The sequence below is a fragment of the Micromonas pusilla genome (genome assembly GCF_000151265.4).
Source record: "Micromonas pusilla CCMP1545 genomic scaffold MICPUCscaffold_3, whole genome shotgun sequence".
NCBI lineage: Eukaryota > Viridiplantae > Chlorophyta > Mamiellophyceae > Mamiellales > Mamiellaceae > Micromonas > Micromonas pusilla.
In genome coordinates, this window is record NW_003315884.1 from 235,404 (window position 1) to 252,109 (window position 16,706).

At 69.7% G+C, this 16,706-nt stretch overlaps 6 protein-coding genes across 6 annotated transcripts; 3 read left to right on the plus strand and 3 right to left on the minus strand.

The window, feature by feature from the left end:
• Nucleotides 1-726: 726 nt before the first annotated feature.
• MICPUCDRAFT_25478 (uncharacterized protein) lies at nt 727-2,012 on the plus strand. Its single transcript, XM_003056630.1, has 2 exons — nt 727-792; nt 1,340-2,012. Exons 1-2 carry the CDS (start codon nt 790-792, stop codon nt 1,886-1,888), a joined length of 552 nt encoding a protein of 183 aa, XP_003056676.1. The 5' UTR covers nt 727-789; the 3' UTR covers nt 1,889-2,012.
• A 354-nt stretch (nt 2,013-2,366) lies between these two features.
• Nucleotides 2,367-4,595, plus strand: MICPUCDRAFT_55966 (uncharacterized protein; the record flags this gene model as incomplete). Its single annotated transcript, XM_003056631.1, has 2 exons — nt 2,367-3,507; nt 3,695-4,595. 2 exons carry the CDS (start codon nt 2,367-2,369, stop codon nt 4,471-4,473), a joined length of 1,920 nt encoding a protein of 639 aa, XP_003056677.1. The 3' UTR covers nt 4,474-4,595.
• MEX1 (chloroplast maltose exporter family) lies at nt 4,549-6,771 on the minus strand (the record flags this gene model as incomplete). The annotated part of the gene is made up of 3 exons (XM_003057092.1): nt 4,549-5,036; nt 5,226-5,418; nt 5,608-6,771. The coding sequence occupies 3 exons, from the start codon at nt 6,769-6,771 to the stop codon at nt 4,630-4,632; spliced, it is 1,764 nt and encodes a 587-aa protein (XP_003057138.1). The 3' UTR covers nt 4,549-4,629.
• Nucleotides 6,772-7,119: 348 nt separating this feature from the next.
• MICPUCDRAFT_55968 (uncharacterized protein) lies at nt 7,120-12,320 on the minus strand (the record flags this gene model as incomplete). The annotated part of the gene is made up of 2 exons (XM_003057093.1): nt 7,120-7,588; nt 7,765-12,320. 2 exons carry the CDS (start codon nt 12,318-12,320, stop codon nt 7,120-7,122), a joined length of 5,025 nt encoding a protein of 1,674 aa, XP_003057139.1.
• Nucleotides 12,321-13,126: 806 nt separating this feature from the next.
• Nucleotides 13,127-14,651, plus strand: MICPUCDRAFT_15684 (uncharacterized protein; the record flags this gene model as incomplete). The annotated part of the gene is made up of 2 exons (XM_003056632.1): nt 13,127-13,564; nt 13,749-14,651. The coding sequence occupies 2 exons, from the start codon at nt 13,127-13,129 to the stop codon at nt 14,649-14,651; spliced, it is 1,341 nt and encodes a 446-aa protein (XP_003056678.1).
• A 484-nt stretch (nt 14,652-15,135) lies between these two features.
• On the minus strand, nt 15,136-16,546 carry MICPUCDRAFT_55971 (uncharacterized protein; the record flags this gene model as incomplete). The annotated part of the gene is made up of 3 exons (XM_003057094.1): nt 15,136-15,639; nt 15,783-16,157; nt 16,481-16,546. The coding sequence occupies 3 exons, from the start codon at nt 16,544-16,546 to the stop codon at nt 15,136-15,138; spliced, it is 945 nt and encodes a 314-aa protein (XP_003057140.1).
• Nucleotides 16,547-16,706: the final 160 nt, after the last annotated feature.

Genomic DNA, 16,706 nt, shown 5'->3' on the forward strand with positions numbered 1-16,706 from the left:
CCCCGTCGTCTCCGAGCTCGCCAGCATCGTCGCCCCTCGCGGCGTCGGCCGCCGATCGTCTCCGCGCGCCGCGCCGCCGTCTTCTTCGCCGCCGTCGACGCTCACCGCGGCGAGGACGTCCTCGTCCGCGACCACCTTGGCGAGCACGGCGAGGTACTTGTCCACCTCGGAGGCGTGCCCCGCGCGCTTCAGCCGGTCGTACGCGGTAGCGAACGCCTCCGGATCGCGCGCGCGCTCCCTGAGCGTCTTCTGCGCCTGCGCGGTCGCCACCTTCGTGACGTCGTACGGGGAGATCATCTTGCTCAGCATCGCGACGGACGCGGTCGCGAGCCCTTCCGCGCCCCGCCCCTCGCCGATCCCGAGCTCGGTCGTGAGCCTCGCGACGAGCGCGCGCAGCTTCTCCACGAGCTCCGCGTCCGGCGCGTTTCTCCCTCCGGACGACGCCATGGCGCGACGCGAGCCGCGAGGAGCGCGAGGAGCGGACTCTGTCGCCGGTCGCGTCTCTCGCGCGGCGGCGGGCGGGCGGGGGGTCGCGGCGGGCGGGTCCCTCGCGCGGCGTCCTCCGCGCCGACCTCGCGCGAGTGAACGAATGATTGTTGTACGCGTTGGCACTCACCTTTTGAAATCGATGCACTGAGCAGTCTCGCGCGCGGTGACCGACCGACCGCGTCTGCGTTGCGACCCGCGAACTGCTCGCGCGACGGACGAACCGCACGAAAGCGACGACGCCTCCCGTCCGTCGCCCTCTTTCGCACGCGCGTCGTCGCAAGTCGAACTTAGGCAGCCAACATGGTGCGTCTCCGCGCCCGTCTCTCTCCATCCGCGCGCGTCGCGATCGCGTCGCGTCGTCGACGGCGGCGCGTCGCGGCCGCGACGCGAGCGAATGATTTACGGCGTTCTCGACGCCGCGCGCGCGGTGACGGACGACGGGGTTTCTTCGATCCCGCCGCGCGCGCGACTCGAACGCCGCGCCGCCCGCGCCGCCGTCGCGTCCTTCGTCTCGCGTCATCGTCGCCGTCGTCGCCGTCGTCGCGTCGTCGTCGCGGCCGTCGCGACGTCGCGACGTCGTCGCGCCTCGTCGCGGCCGTCGCGTCCGGCGCGGTTTTTTTAGGGTTTGCCCGCGCGATGATGATGTGATGATGGAGAAAGGGAGGGGCGAGTGGCGACGCCTCGCGACGACGCCTCGCCTCCTCCCCGCCTCCCTCCTCCATCGCGCGCGCGCCGCCCACCCCGCCCCGGTCGCCGCGCGCGGGCCCTCCCATCCCTCCTCCCCGCGAACGCGCGCTGACGCGTCGCCGCCTCCTCCCTGCCTCTCCCCTCCTCCCGAAAATCATCTCAGGGGATCGACCTCGAAGCGGGCGGGCGCAACAAGGTGAAGCACCGCACCGCGCCAAAGTCCGAAAACGTCTACCTCAAGCTCCTCGTGAAGCTCTACCGCTTCCTCGCGCGCCGCACGGACTCGGACTTCAACAAGACCGTCCTCAAGCGTCTGTTCATGTCCAAGATCAACCGCCCTCCGTTGTCGCTGTCTAAGCTCGCGAAGTTTCACAAGGGGGGCGTGTCCGCGATCGTCGGGACCGTCACGGACGACGCGCGCATGTTCGAAGTGCCCGCGATGAAGGTGTGCGCGCTTCGATTCACGGAGACGGCTCGCGCGCGGATCATCAAGGCTGGCGGCGAGTGCATGACGTTCGATCAGCTCGCGCTCTCCGCGCCCACGGGCGACGGGGTCACGCTGCTCCGCGGCCCGAAGAACTCTCGCGAGGCGGTTAAGCACTTCGGCGCGCCCGGCGTCCCGGGGTCGCACGCGAAGCCGTACGTCCGCCACAAGGGTCGCAAGTTCGAGAAGGCTCGCGGTCGACGCAAGAGCCGCGGCTACAAGGCGTAATCGGGTGGGTTCTTTCTGGGTTTGGTGGTTTCGCGGGCTGGTTAGCGCGCGAGGCAATGAGATGACGTCGCGGCGGAACGAGAGTAGTCGCCGTCGTGTAATAGAGACCGTGCTCTCGCTCGCTCGTCCTCGTCCTCGCGCGTCCTCGCGCGAGACGCGTCGCGTCGTCGCTCTCCGTCGCGCGCGCTCGCTTCGTTCCGTTCGTTCACCCCCCCCCGGCGTCTCTCGCCGCGCGTCAGAAAAGGAAAAGTGCTCCGTTCTGAGGGCCATTCCATACAAAAATAGTTCATCGGTCAGTTGAAAGGGGACGCTATCAAATGTTGAAACCGGGCGATGGGTGAAAAACTTTTGTTAGAACGCACCTGACACTGCATCGCGCATCACATCGTCAGCTGTTCGTTATTGATTCCGCCTCCCGACCCGTTCGCCTCGCACTCCTCGAAGCGCCCCGACAGCGAACACCCCGCCGTCCGAAACGATGGCGCCGAAGAAGAAGAATAAGAAGGAGGCGAACGCCGCGCCCGCGCCCGCGGCGAAGAAGGCGAAGAAGGAGGAGCGCGTCGGCGAGATCGAGGAGGCGCCGGCGCCCGCGTCGGAATCGGACGAAAAAGCGCCCGACGACGCCGACGACCTGGACGACGACGACCTCGACGACGACGACTACGAGAACCCAGACGACGACCTCGAGGGCCTCGTCGGCGAGCTCCTGAACGGCGAGATCGAGGACGAGGACGCGGAGGACGGCGGCACGCACGGCGCCGTGGACGCCCTGCGCGCCGGATTCCAACCGATCGTCGTCGAGGACCCGCGCCCGGCGAAGGACTGCGAGGACGGTTTCGCGCACGCGGAGGCGGGGAACGCGGAGGAGCTCATGCAGTGGCTCATCGCGCCGTACTCGCTGGACGACTTCATGAGGCTGACGTGGGAGCGACGGCCGCTGTACGTCTCGAGAAACGCGAACAAAAAGTATCTCGACGGATGGCTCTCCAAGGAGGACGTGGACGGGTGGCTGCGCGCGGGGAAGATGCGGTACGGCGTCAACGTGGACGTGACGTCGTACGTGAACGGCGTGCGCGAGACGCACAACATCAACGACGACGACGCCGACGACGAGGAGCCGTGGTTCGCGGACGCCGCGTCGGTGTGGAAGAAGTTCGACGAGAAGGGCTGCTCGCTCCGGATCTTGCACCCGCAGCGGTGGAAAGACGCGCTGTGGAAAATGCTCAGCACGATGGAGCGGTACTGGAACTGCAGCACGGGCTGCAACGTGTACCTCACGCCGCCGAACTCGCAGGGGTTCTCCCCGCACTTCGACGACATCGACGCGTTCGTGTTGCAGCTGGAAGGGAAGAAGACCTGGCGCGTGTATCCGCCGCGCTCCGAGAAAGAGATGCTCCCGCGGTACTCCTCGCCGAACTTCGCGCAGGACGAGATCGGCGAGCCCGTGCTCGAGGTGATCCTCGAGCCCGGGGACGTGCTGTACATGCCGCGAGGGACCGTGCACCAGGCGTCGTGCGTCGACGGGGAGCACTCGCTGCACGTCACGCTGTCGACGAATCAGTTCAACACGTGGGCGGACGCGCTCGAGCTCGCGCTCCCGGCGGCGATTCGCGACGCGGGTGCGTTCTATACACTGGTTCCCATACGACCGCGTCGCCGTGGTGAACGCCGATCCTTAAGGACTTTTCCCGGCGTCTCTCTCCGCTCACACCTCGCTTTCAATACCCGCCCTCGACGCCTTTCGACTCCTCCAACTGACGCCTTTCAACTCCACCCCGACATACGCTCGTACGGAACGACCCTCAGTCGCGGAGCTCCCCGCGCTGCGGCGGTGCCCGCCACCGGACATGCTTCAGCGGCTCGGGATCGGCGCGAGCGACGACGGCGACGGAAGTGACGGCGGCGGCGGCGATCGAAGAGACGCGTTCGTCGGCGCGCTTAACGAGCTCGCGTCCGCGGTGCTCCGCAGGCTCCCGCTCGACGCCGCCGCGGACCAACTCGGCGCGCGGCTCATGAAGCAGCGGCTGCCTCCGCCGCCGTCGCACCTCGCGACGCCGAAGGCGGCGTCCGGGCCGGACGCCGCGAAGAAGGTGACGATGGACAGCGTCGTGCGGTTGACCGCGGAGGGCGGCGCGAGGGTGGTGGTGGACGGCGACGGCGAAGACGTCTTCGGCGACGGCGAGGCGCGCGTGACGGTGTACCACGTGCACAAGAACGGGCGGAAGCTGCACATGGAAGGCGGCGACGGCGAGGGCGACGGCGACGACGAGGAGCCGTGGGACGGCGAGGACAACGATCATGCCGGCGACGGCGGCGCGAAGGCGTGGGTCGAGTGCGACGATTACGAACCCGGGATGATGCTCTTCTCCGCGAACGCCGGTCCCGCGCTCGAGATTCTTCTGCACTCGGAAGACGCCGCGGAGACGGGCGTCGCCGTGCGCGACCTCGAGAAGATCGAGTGCACAGTCTGCTCGAGATCTCACGACAATTTCATCGAGCCGGGGCTGGACGTCGCGTCGGGGAGAGACACGCTGATCGCCGTGCGCCGGCTCGTGTGTCAGGGCGTCCTCGCCGTGGTGTCGTGACGACGACGACGACGACGACGACGAGAGAAGACGGACGCGGCGCGTCCGCGGTGTATCACACTGCAACATTGCGATGCGCGGCGATGGTATTAGGTATTACAATCAAATCAGACGCGTCATCGAGTCGCGTGCGTCTCGCGAGTGAGTACTCACTCGTCACGCGCTCACTTTCGCGAATCTCCACGCGCGAAGACGCCACGCCGTCGGCCGCCCCGCGGCCAACGACGCCAACCCGTCCGCGACGAACACCACCACGATGAACCCGAAAAACGCGATCGAGATGGCGCTGAACAGCTCCGGCGAGATGTACCTCGCCCCGCTCGCGTCCCTCCCCAGCAGCAACGACAGCATCACCCCCCACCCCATGAGACACGACCCCCACGTGCTCCCCGTGAGCCAGATCACGTCTCGCGTGAACAACGCGCGCGGCACCATGAGCGCGTTGCCAGTCATCGCCAGCACCGACGACAACACGGAGAGGCCCTCCAGCGAGCTCGGGTTCGCGAAGTTGTTCGCGAGCTGCGCGACGGGCATCGTCATGAACAGCAGCGTCGCGCTCCACCCTGAGGGTCGTTCCATACAAGCGATTGTCGGGGTGGAGTTGAAAGGCGTCAGATTGAGTTGAAAGGCGTCGAGGCGTGTCGGGATTGAACGCGAGGGACCCTGGGCGGAGAGATGCGCCGGAAAAGTCCTTAAGGATCGGCGTTCACCACGCCAACGCGGTCGTATGGGGACCAGTGTGTGGAACGCGCCTGAGAGCGCGCCCCACGCGGCGTCCACCTCCTCCGGGAGCTTCCCCGCGCGGCCCAACACGACGAGGACAAGCCCGAGCAGTCCGCCGATCGCGCCCGGGAGCATCCCCCAATTCGCTGTCCACGCGGGCGGGAGCAAGGCCACGAGGCCAACCTGCGGGAGCGCGGCGAGGCCGACGATCGCGAGGAGGCTCTGAGGGTCGTTCCGTACGAGCGAACGTCGGGGTGGCGTTCAAAGGCGTCAGAAGCGGAGATGAAAGGCGCCGACGGCGGGGATTGAAAGCGAGGGACCCTGGGCGGAGAGACACGCCGGGAAAAGTCCTTAAGGATCGGCGTTCACCACGCCGACGCGGTCGTATGGGGACCAGTGTGTGGAACGCGCCTGATACGCGTCCCACGCGAAGTCGCCCGCCTCGTGGAGTTTTTGGACCACCATCGGGTCGTCGTCGTCGTCGACGGAGCCAAAGTCCACCGCGCACTGCACGTTGCCGACGCACGGGACGCCGTTCGGGTCCACCGGACCCACCTGCCCGAGCATGCGCAGCGCGCTGAGGACGACGCCGAGGGCGACCGCGACCGCGGCGGCGCTGAACTCGAGCAGCGGGATGTGCCCGGCGAGGCACATCTGCGTCAGCAGCGCGCCCGTCGCGCACACGCCCACCACCTGCACGACGCTCGCGCTGCCCTCGCCCTTGTCGCTGAAGTAGGACAGCAGCAGCAAGTTCCCGAGGAGTCCCGCGACTTGACCCTGCCACGAGATGGCGGCGAGCGCGTCCGGGCGTCCCGCCGCGATGAGCGCGGCGTTTTTCATGATCTGCGGCGCGGTGAGGAACAAAAACGGCACCGTCGCGCTCGACGCGAGGTTCGTCGTGACGTCGTCCCATCGCGTCCGCGTCACGGTGAGCCACGCGGGGACGCGGGGGTCCGCGTGCGGGTAGACGAAACCCTCGTCGTCCACGCCGCCGGTGGTCGGCGACGTCCGCGACGCCGACGACGACGCCGCGCTCGTCGTAAAAGTCGAAGAAGAATCCGTGCCCCGGCCCCTTCCCGACCCCGTCGCCGTCGCCGTCGCGTCGTCGGCGCCGCGGCCGAGCCGACGTTCGAACAGCGCGCTCGCGACGACCGCGTCGCCGACTCTGCGGTGCGATCCCGACGTCGTTCGGTGCGGAGACGTCGCGGCGGCCGCGGCCGCGGCCGCCGCGGGGGACATCGTCGCGGATCGTCGCGGGCGTCGACGATGGACCGAGTGCAGGCCGGGAGGGAGGATGATGCTGTGATGCGCGAGGACGCATCGCGCGGTGGGCGCGTGCGCGCCTCCGTGCGCGTGCTCCGGGCGCGAGTGGTGCGACGCCTCGCGGTGGTCGTGGTGGTGATGATGATGATGATGATGCGCGAGCGGCGCGTCGTGCTTCCGACCGCCGGGGAACGGCGATTGTTGCGGCCGCGCGGAGGATCGATGCGCGTCACCCAGATCCGCGTGGTGATGCGGCGCCGCGCTCGCGACGATCCCGGGGCTCGGGGCCGCGTTCAGCGGCGCGGGCGTCATCGCGAACGCCTCGGGCGCGACCGAGCGGACGTCGCTCGCCTCGGGTCGTCCGTCGCGCGCGCGGAACCGGTCCCGGGCGCCGCGCGAGAGAGATCTGACGTCAGCGAATTCTAAAAGCGCATAAAAATATCTCAGCTGGCAATCGTGTGTCATCGTCGCGCAGTCTAGCAGTGCTACTGCGTTCTGTTCGGACAAACGCGTTCCATGTAGATTTCTTCTCGTGGCATCACCACCGCGCCCGCCCGGCTAGGTACCGCTATCGGTTCGTTCGCATCGCATTCTACACACCTCGCGTCGAGCCGAGTCGACTCGACGCGTCCGCCCGCCAGCCCGCCCGCCCGCCCGTCGCTACGAAGCCCGCCGTCTCTCCTTGAGCTCCGCCGCGGCTTTGGACGCGGCGTTTTGTCTGACGGCGTCTTCAAACTCCGTCGCGAAAGCGCTCAGCGTCTTCAGCACGTCCTCCGGGCCCACCCCCGCCGGCGCCTCGCCGAACTTCGTCAGCAGCGCTTTCATCGCGCGCGACGTCTCCGCGGCGAGGGACTCGAGGGACTCGACGAGGTCCTCCGCCTCCGCCGCGAACGGCGCGATCGCCGCGAGAAACGCGGCGGCGTCGGCGTCGTCGCCGCCGCCTACGCCGCCGCCCGCCGTCGAGGCCGTCGCCTCCTCCTCGAGCGCGTCGCACTCGCGCTCGAGCTCGCCTCGCGTCGTCGCCGCGTCTTCCACCGCGCGCATCATGTCGGCTAACGACGGTCCGCGCGCGGCGTCGTGCACGGGCCCGAGCTCGGCCGCGAACTGAAGCAGCGGCGGCGACTTGGCGCTGAGGGTCGTCGCGTGTACGATACGTCGGGGCGGCGTCGTGAGGCGTCAGTTGGAGTCGCGAGGCGACGCGGCGCGTCGGAATCGAAACGGCGGGAGAGAAAGTGAAAGTCCTTAAGGAACGAACGGCGGGCACCTCGCGAACGCGGTCGTACGGGGACCGGTGTGATATGGAACGGAACGCGCCTGACCGTCTTCGCGAGGTGATGCAGCAGCGACGCGTTGGTCTTCGTCGGCGCGCTCTTCGCCTTCGTCTCCACCTCCGCGAGCTTCGCGAGCGACGCGAGCTTGTACGAGCTCGCGCCGCCCGCCGCGCCGCCGCCGCGGTCTAAGATGCCGCTCAGGGCTTCGACGACGTCGAGGAGTTTCTTCAGGCGGTCGGACGACGCGCACGCCGTCACCGCCGCAAACGCCGTCTCGAGCGACGCGCGCGCGTCCTCGACGCGCGTCGGCAGGGTCGCGCGGCACAGCAGCGCGTCGATCTTCGCCGCCGCGCGCGGAACTGCGCTCATCGCGAGGAAGAACGCGTCCGCGGGGGAGGCCTCGGCGACGTCGCACGCGCCCTCGACGTACGCGGCTTTGACCTTCGCGACGTCCGCGGGGGACGGGACGACCGTTCGTATCGCGCGTAACGTCTCCATCGTGACCGTTTTCGCGTCCCCGGCAGACGTCGGGACGTTCCCCCGCCGAATCGCCGCCGCGATGTCCTCCGCGCCGACGCGAAGCGATCGCAGGACCATGGTCACCTTGGACGCGACGCGCGAGCCGAGCACGGTTCGCGCGCCCGCGGCGGCGCCCGCCTTCAACGGCGACGTCAACGTCGGCGGCGGCGGCGGCGGCGGCTCCTCCGTCTTCGAACCCTTCCTCGCCGCGCGCTTCGCCGCCGCGTTAGACGCCGCCTCGGACGGGACCGGGCGCGCGCGCGCGCTGAGCAGCGCGTCGAGATCCTTCGACGCGGACTCGGGCGCCGCGGCTTTGGCTCTCGTCGGCGCCGGCGGCAACCCGTCGTCGTCGGCGCCGGCGGCGGCGTCGTCTTCTTCGATCGCCGCGGCGTCTTCGTCTTCTTCGTCGTCGTTCAAGGACAGCTTCTCGACCGCGCGCGTCGCGGCGCTCGACGCGCGCGCCTCGTCCTCGGTCTCCGCCTCCACCTCCGTCTCCGTCTCGGGCTCGAACGCGTCGCTGTCGTTGTTATACAGCGCGTTCGCGTGCTGCGTGAACGCCTCCGACGCCGCGATGGCTTTTTCTTTTTCCATCCTCGCGCGCTCCGCCGCCTCTCTCTCCGCCTCGCGCGCCCTCGCCTCCTTGGCATTCCTCGCCTCCTCTTTCGCCTTCTCCTTGGCGTCCGCGGCTTCAGCCTTGGCTCTCGCCTTTGCCGCCGCGGCCTCGAGCTTCGCCCTCTCCTTCGCGGCCCGCTCCGCTTCCTTCGCCGCCGCCGCCTCCGCTTTCGCGCGTTCGAGCGCCGCGGCTTTCTCAGCCTTGGCCGCGCGTTCCGCCTCCTTCGCGGCCGCTCTGGCGCGCTCCTCCTCCGCGGTCTTCTCCGCGCGCGCTCTGATCTCCGCGGCGGCGATGGCTTCCGCGGCGGCGATCGCCTCGGCCTCGGCGGCGGTCTTCTCCGCTCTCGTCCTTTCCTCCTCCGCCGCCGCCGCCGCCGCCGCCGTCGCCGCTCGGCGTCGAGTCGTCGCGCCGGAGCCTCTGCCTCCGCCGCCCTCCGACTCGGACGCGGACGTCGGCGAGTCCGAGTCCGAGGAGTGGTACCCGGTCTTTCGCATCGCCGCCGCGCGAATCGCCGCCTCGCGGTCGAGATCCGCCTCGCGGGCTTCGCGCTCGTGGCGCTGACGCCGGCGCGATTTCAGCCGTTCGGCCGCGGCGGCGGCGCGGTCGACGCCCGCCTGCTTCCGCTCCCTCGGCTTTTTCGACGACGTCGTGCTCCCTTCCGTGCTCTTCTTCCCGCCGGAGCTGTAGTTCGCGTCCACGCTGCCCTTGCTCGACGCGGGCGCGCGCGTGCCGGCGCCGGCGACGCCGCCGGCGGCGTCGTCGTCGGAAGAATTCAAGTCCGAGCCGTCGTCGTCGTCGCCACCGCCGCCGTCGCCGCCGCCGCCGCCGTCGCGTCGTCGCCGCTCCCTCTCGTTCGCCGCGGTCGCTCGCTCCCACGCCTCGTCCTGGCTCGCCTTGCTCCGCCGCTTCCCCATTATCGGCGACGGCGGCTCGATGACGTCGGACATGAACGAGTCCGCGTTCGTGGACATCGGCGCCGCGCCGTTTTGGGGACCTGTCGGGCTAAACGCGGTCCCTTGACCCATCGCGCCCCCTTGTTGACCCATGCCTGGACCCATGCCTGGACCCCCCATCCCCCCCATCCCCCCCATCGCGGCCGTGAACTGCATCTGCTGCTGCATCGCCGCCATCGCCGCCGCCGCGGCCATCGCCTGCTGCTGCTGCATCGCGTGCAGCGCCGCGGCGTTCGGATCCATCCCGGGCTGGCCGCCGTACGCCCCCGCCAGCCCGGGGTGGTACCCGGGGAATCCCAGCGGGCTGTACCCGCCGTACGGCGCCGGGTAATTGCTCGGCGGCGGCGGCGCGCCGTATGGGGACGACGGCGAGTACGGCGAGTGCGGCGGAGGGTATCCGTGGCCGTGACCGTGCGGGGAGTAGTCGTAGTCGTAGTCGCGAGGACGACGCGGCGACGGATGCGGCGGATGCCCCCCGCGTCCCCCCTGTCCGTCCCATCCCCCGTACGCGTCCTCGTGCGCTCTGCTGCGCCGCGAACGACCGTCGTCGCCGTCGCGGTGGAAGTCGTCGCCGCGGTCCGGGCCTATTCGCGGCGTCGTCGCCCCCGGCCGCGCGGCCTCGACGCGTCGCTGCATGTGCTTCCTTCGCGCGAGCGCGCGCATCTCCGGGTTATTCAGCGTCTCTCTCGTCTCCTCGTCCGGGTCTAAACCCTCGTAGCACGTCATCCCGTGCACGTTCGTGATGGTGTCGTCGGCGCCGAGCGAGAGCAGATAGTTCCCCAAGTCCTGGTACCCGTACGCGAAGCAATAGTGCAGCGCGGTGTGGCCTTGTTTCGTCTGCGCGTCGATGAGGTCCAGCCGCGGCGGATTCGTGGCGAAGTCCGTGTGTTTCAACACGAGCTTCGTCGCTTTCCGCTGATTATTCTGCGCCGCCATGTGCAGGAGCGTCAGTCCGTTGATATCCCTCGCCGCCGGGTCGACGCCGCTCTTGAACAGCTCCGCGAGGTCCTTCACGCGTCCGTGCCGCGCTTTCGAAAACGCCTCGACCAAGTCTTCGCCGCCGCCACGAGAAAACGTCCGCGACGTGAACTGCGCGCGCGGCGTCGGCTCCACGCCGCCCCCGCCGCTCGTCGTCGCGCCGTGGTGCGCGCGCGCGTCCAGGAGCGTCAGGTCCAGCGTGCCGCGCGCGCGGCCGGTGACGCGGCGCGTGCTGCCGCCGCCGCCGAGGTTATCCGGCCCGAAAGCGTCGTCCGCTCCTCTATTTTTTTTCCTATTTTTATCGCCGCCGCTGATGCGGTCGTACACCTCGTCGAACCCCGGGCCGACGTCCAACACCGAGTGCCCCTCGCGGTCGATCGACGCCGCGCCCGGCGGAGGCGCGGTATCCACGGGGACGAACGACAGCGCGGCGCCGAGCGCGCCGCGGTCGCGGTCTCGGGGCCCCGCGGCGCCGGCGGCGGCGGATCTCTCCGCCGACGGCGACGACGGATTCGGCGTGAACGTCAGCGGCGCCGCCTGCGTCGCGCCGCTCGCGAGCGGCGGCCGCGTCTTGATCGCGGCGACGCCGGGTCCCGGGCTCGGGCTCGGGCTGAACCCCGGGGCGTTCACCGGCGCCGGCGCCGGTCGGTGATGGTTCGCGTCGCCGGGACGTCCGGGTCGGATCACCGCGCCGCCGCCGCCGTTTTGGTTTTGGTTTTGGTTTTGGTTTTGGATTCGGTCGCGGTCTCCGTCCGGGTCTCCCCCGCGTCGCGCCGGGGAGACGAACACGTGGCCGTCCCTCGCCGCGCTCGCCGCGTCCTCGCGCATCGCCTCGCACGCCGCGACGTCGCGCGCGTGCGCCGCCAGCGCTTCCAGCGCCCTCGACCACGCCTCCGCGTCCGCGGGCGTCCCCGCCTGAAGGTCCAGCGTCCGCGCGTCGCATTCGAGCGAGAAGCACAGCTTCGGCGGCCCGACGCGCTTCGCGTGCCGCTCGAACGTCTTCGTCGCGTGGCCTCGCAGGACGCCGCGGACGTCGCGCAGCGGCAGCTTGGAGTCTAAGACGCTCGCCGCCGCGTCCTTGGGGTCGCCCCACTGGAGCTCGTCGTGCGGGTGCGACGCATTCGGCGTCGTCGTCACGCGGAAGAATCGAATCTTCGGACGCGCGGCCGCGTTGGACGGCAGCTTCGTGAGGAGCCCCCCCGCGCGCACCTTCCTGAGCGCCGCGTCCGGGATGTTCGGCGGCGGCGGCGCGTCGAATTCGTCGTCGCGCGGCGCGCCGAACGCCTCGCGCGGGCGCCCCGGCGGCGTGGCCGTGGCCGTCGCGCGCGGCGGCGGCGGCGGCGGCGCGGCGCGGGGCGTCGTCGTCGTCGTCGCGTTCGACGCGCTCGTCGTCGGGAACGGCGGAGGCTCGAACGTCGGCGGCGGGCCCCGGCGCGGCGGCGGCGGCGGGCGCGCCGCGGGGGAGTGAGCGAACCCCGGGGTGGACGCCTCGAGGTCGTCCGGGTCGACGCGGTACTTATCCGCCATGCCGGGTCGTCACGCGACGCGCGCGCGCGTCGTCGTCGTCGTCATCCCAATGCCGTTCGATGAAGATGTCACTCGCGGCGTCCGATAACTTATAATGAGATTTGACGACGAGCGACGACGACGTGGAGGCGCGCCACTCGTCCCCGCGCGCGTGCGACGACGCTTCGCGATGCCTCAGCGGCGGCTTCCGAGCGTTCGGAAGACGACGACGAGGAGGCGTGCGCGATGCGGCGCGCGCGCGTGGGTGTGGCGACCGCGGACGCGCGCGACCTCCCCCGCATTGATTGTCACGGCTAGTTTCTGTAAAAGCTGACAGCACTGCGCGCCCTCGCTCGCGCCTCGTCACGAGAAGTTCTCGCCGTCGGATCCCTCGTCGCGCGGCCACCGACGTCGCCGCCACTCGCGGGCGCGCCGACGCGTCTCGCATGCCCTGCGCGATCGTCGCGGCCCCGGCACCGAGTCCGCTCGCGAGCTCCGTCGCGCGGCGCCGCGGGCGCCGACGCCGGGGACCGCCGTCGCACGTCGCGTCCGCGAAGCCATCGTCGTCGTCGTCGTCGTCCTCGTCGACGGACCTCGCCGCCGCGAGCGCGTCCGTCTCCGTCCCCGCGGCGCCGCCGAAGCCGCCCGCGCTTCTCTCCGCGCCGTCCACGCCCGGGCTCGTCGCCGGGCTCGTCTTCGGCGGCCTGCCCCTCCTCGCCGCGGCGCTGCGTCGGAAGGAGGAGTCGGCGGAGGAGGCGGACGCCGATCGATCGAGTCGTCGCCCTCGACCCGCGAGCCCTCTCCCCGCTGCGACGACGGCGTCCGCGATGACGACGACGACGACGCCGCCGCCGTCCACGCCGCTCCCGAAGGGCGAGGGCGCGATCGGCTCCAAGCTCCCTGGACGCGCGCACGAGACGTGCGCGTACCTGGACTACAACGCGACGACGCCGATATACCCCGAGGTCGCCGCGGCGATGGAACCGTTCCTGTGGGAGCACTTCGGCAATCCGTCCAGCGGGCACGCGTTCGCGGCGCCGTGCCGCGACGCGATCGCGACCGCGCGAAACCGCGTCGCGACCGTCCTGGGTTGCGCTCCCGACGAGATCGTCTTCACGTCGTGCGGGTCCGAGAGCGACAACCACGCGATCGCGTCCGCGGTGGAACACGCGAGGCGGAGCGCGGGGGGGCGCGGCGGACGCGTCCCGCACGTCGTCACGACGGCGGTGGAGCACCCGGCGATATTAGGTGCGTTCTACACACTGGTCCCCATACGACCGCGTTGGCGTGGTGAACGCCGATCCTAAAGGACTTTTCCCGGCGTGTCCCTCCGCCCATCCCTCGCTTTCAATCCCCGCCCTCGACGCCTTTCGACTCCGACTGACGCCTATGAACTCCACCCCGACATCGATTTGTATGGAACGGCCCTTAGAATACCTCGTCTCCGAGGAAGCGAAGGGGACGCTCGCGTACGACGCCGTGCGCGTGAACGCGGAGGGCATCGTGGACCCCGGCGACGTCGCCGCCGCCGTGCGCGAGGAGACGTGCTTGGTGACCGTGATGCACGCGAACAACGAGGTGGGCGCGATTCAGCCAGTGGCGGCGTGCGCGGCGGCGGCGCGCGCGAAAAATCCACGCGTTCTCGTGCACGCGGACGCGGCGCAATCGCTGGGGAAGATACCCGTGAAGGTGGATCTGCTCGGGGTGGACATGTGTACGATCGTCGGGCACAAGATCGGCGCCCCCAAGGGCGTCGCCGCGCTGTACGTGAAGAAGACGGCGCCGTTCTCGAAGCTCTTTCACGGCGGCGGGCAAGAGTCCGGAAGACGGGCCGGGACGGAGAACGTGATGCACGTCGTCGGCCTCGGCGCCGCGTGCGCGCTCGTGACGAAGGAGGAGGACGCGCTGCCGTCGTACATGGCGACGCTCAGGGACGCGATGCAGAGGGCGCTCGTCGCGGAGCTCGGCGGGGACGACGGCGCGGGCGTTCGCGTGAACGGCCCGGCGAACGACGCGGATCGACTCCCGAACACGCTCTCCGTCGGCGTCAAAGGCGTCAGCGCGAGCGTTTTATTACAGACGTTGTCGTCCTCCGTCGCCGCGAGCGCGGGCGCGGCGTGCCACACCGGCGCCGCCGCGGCGTCGATATCGTCCGTGCTGCGGGCGATGGAGATCCCGGAGGCGTACGCGGTGGGGACGTTGCGACTGAGCGTCGGAAGACACACGACGACGTCGGACGTCGAGGTTGGCGTGAAGCGCATCGCGGACGCGGCGAGGGCGCAGATTTCCGAGATCGACGCGATGCCGGAGGGGGAGCGTCCGGCGTGGTGCGTGCGGAACGTTTTCAAGTGACGCGACGCGACGCGACGACGGACGCGCGAACCGAGTCGAGTCGAGTCAAGTCGAGTCGAACCGGACGGACGGACGGACGGACGGACGGACGGACGTCTCCGCTGCTAGTAGGGTCGCGTGTTTTATGATATCCCACGTCGACTTCGATCGATCCTAATCCTCGTCCGTCTCTCCGCGGAAGAAGCGAGAGCTCATATTCTCAAGGACGCGACGCGGACCTCCAGGTCGCCGTTCCGCCGCCGCGCGCGATGCCCTCTCGCCGGTGCCTTGCGCTTCGTCACGACCGGCTCCCAGTCGTCCTCGCTGCCTTCGTCGTCGTCGTCCTCGTCGTCGCCGCCGCCGCCGCCGTCTCTTTCCTCGCCGTCCCCCTCCGCCTCCGCGTCGTCGTCGGGGTGGAGTTCAAAGGCGTCAGGTGGAGTTGAAAGGCGCCGAGGGCGGGGATTGAAAGCGAGGGGTGGGCGGAGAGATGCGCCGGGCAAAGTCCTTAAGGATCGGCGTTCACCTCGCGAACGCGGTCGTATGGGGACCAGTGTATAGAACGCACCTCCTTCGCGGTGGCGTCGTCGTCGTCGTCGTCCTCCCCGCTCCTCAGCACGCCCCTGTAGTTCACCTCCTCCCTCAGCGCGATCGCCGCGGAGTCGACGTCGCCGCCGCCGAACAACCGCAGAATCTCCCGCGCGCGGCTCTTCTTCCCTCTCCCGCCCGAGCGCGCGACCGTCTCCGCCACCGCCGCCGCCGACGGCTCCCTCCCGCCGCCGCCGCCGCCGCCGCCGCCGCCGCCGCCGCCGCCGCCGCCCTCGCCGTCCCATCCCATCCACTCCCCGCGGCCGCTCCTACGGTCGAGCGCGATCGGCCCGCCGGGCTCCCGCTCGTCGTCCGTGCCGCGCGTCCGCACGCTGTTGTAGTGCTCGTTGCCCTGATACGCGAAGTGGAACCACCGCGACGCCGCCGCCGGGAAGTTGACCACCTCCCATCGCGGCTGGTTCGCCTGAGGGTCGTTCCATACAAAGCGAACGTCGGGGTGGAGTTCAAAGGCGTCAGTTGGAGTTGAAAGGCGTCGAGGGCGGGCGTTTAAAGCGAGGGATGGGCGGAGAGATGCGCCGGGAAAAGTCCTTAAGGATCGGCGTTCACCACGCCGACGCGGTCGTATGGGGACCAGTGTATAGAACGCACCTGATGCACGCAAAAGTTCGCCATGCACACGTGCGACGCCGCCTGCACCTCCATGTTCCCCGCCCACGTCCCGTCCTCGGCCATGCGCGCGATGTACGGGTCCCACTTCTCGTCGTCCTCGATGAACGGCTCGAAGTGCTCGCGGTTCGCGAGCATGTACTTCACGGTCGACGCGCGGAGGGAGGCGTGGCGGGACTCGCCGCCGTAGCGCTGGTCGGAGAGCGCGCGGAAGAAGCAGTTCCCGTCGGAGGAGACCTCGCGGACGCGCATGCCGACGTCCGCGAGCTGACGACGGAGCGTCTCGTCGTCGTCGCCGTCGTCGCCGCTGCGGCCCTGTCGGATCGAAGACGAGGATGACGACGGGAAGATGAGATGATGGATGATCGTCGTGGGTGGAGTTGAAAGGCGTCAGAAGCGGAGTTGAAAGGCGCCGTGGGCGGGGATTGAAAGCGTGGGACCCTGGGCGTAGAGACGCGCCGGGAAAAGTCCTTAAGGATCGGCGTTCACCACGCCAACGCGGTCGTATGGGGACCAGTGTCTTATAGAACATGATTGATGATGATGGATGAATGATGTTCGCATCACGACGCGAGATGCCGCCGCCGGGACCGCGCGCGGGAGAGCGAGGAACGACGGGGCGAACGACCGACGCGCACCCGCGAGTGGCTCGCCTTTTTCTTCGGGCCCAGCCGCGCCTGCGCGGCGCGGTGGGTCTTCCCCATGGCGACGCCGCGCCTCGAGCACTGACGCGCGGTCGTCTCGTGGACGGACGGCTGGATGGTTGGCGGACGCGACGAGCCACCGCAGCCGCACCGGACGATTTTTTCGCGCGCGCCGCGCCGCGCCGGAAGTGAAATTCTTTTCCACCACAATCCCTCGCAC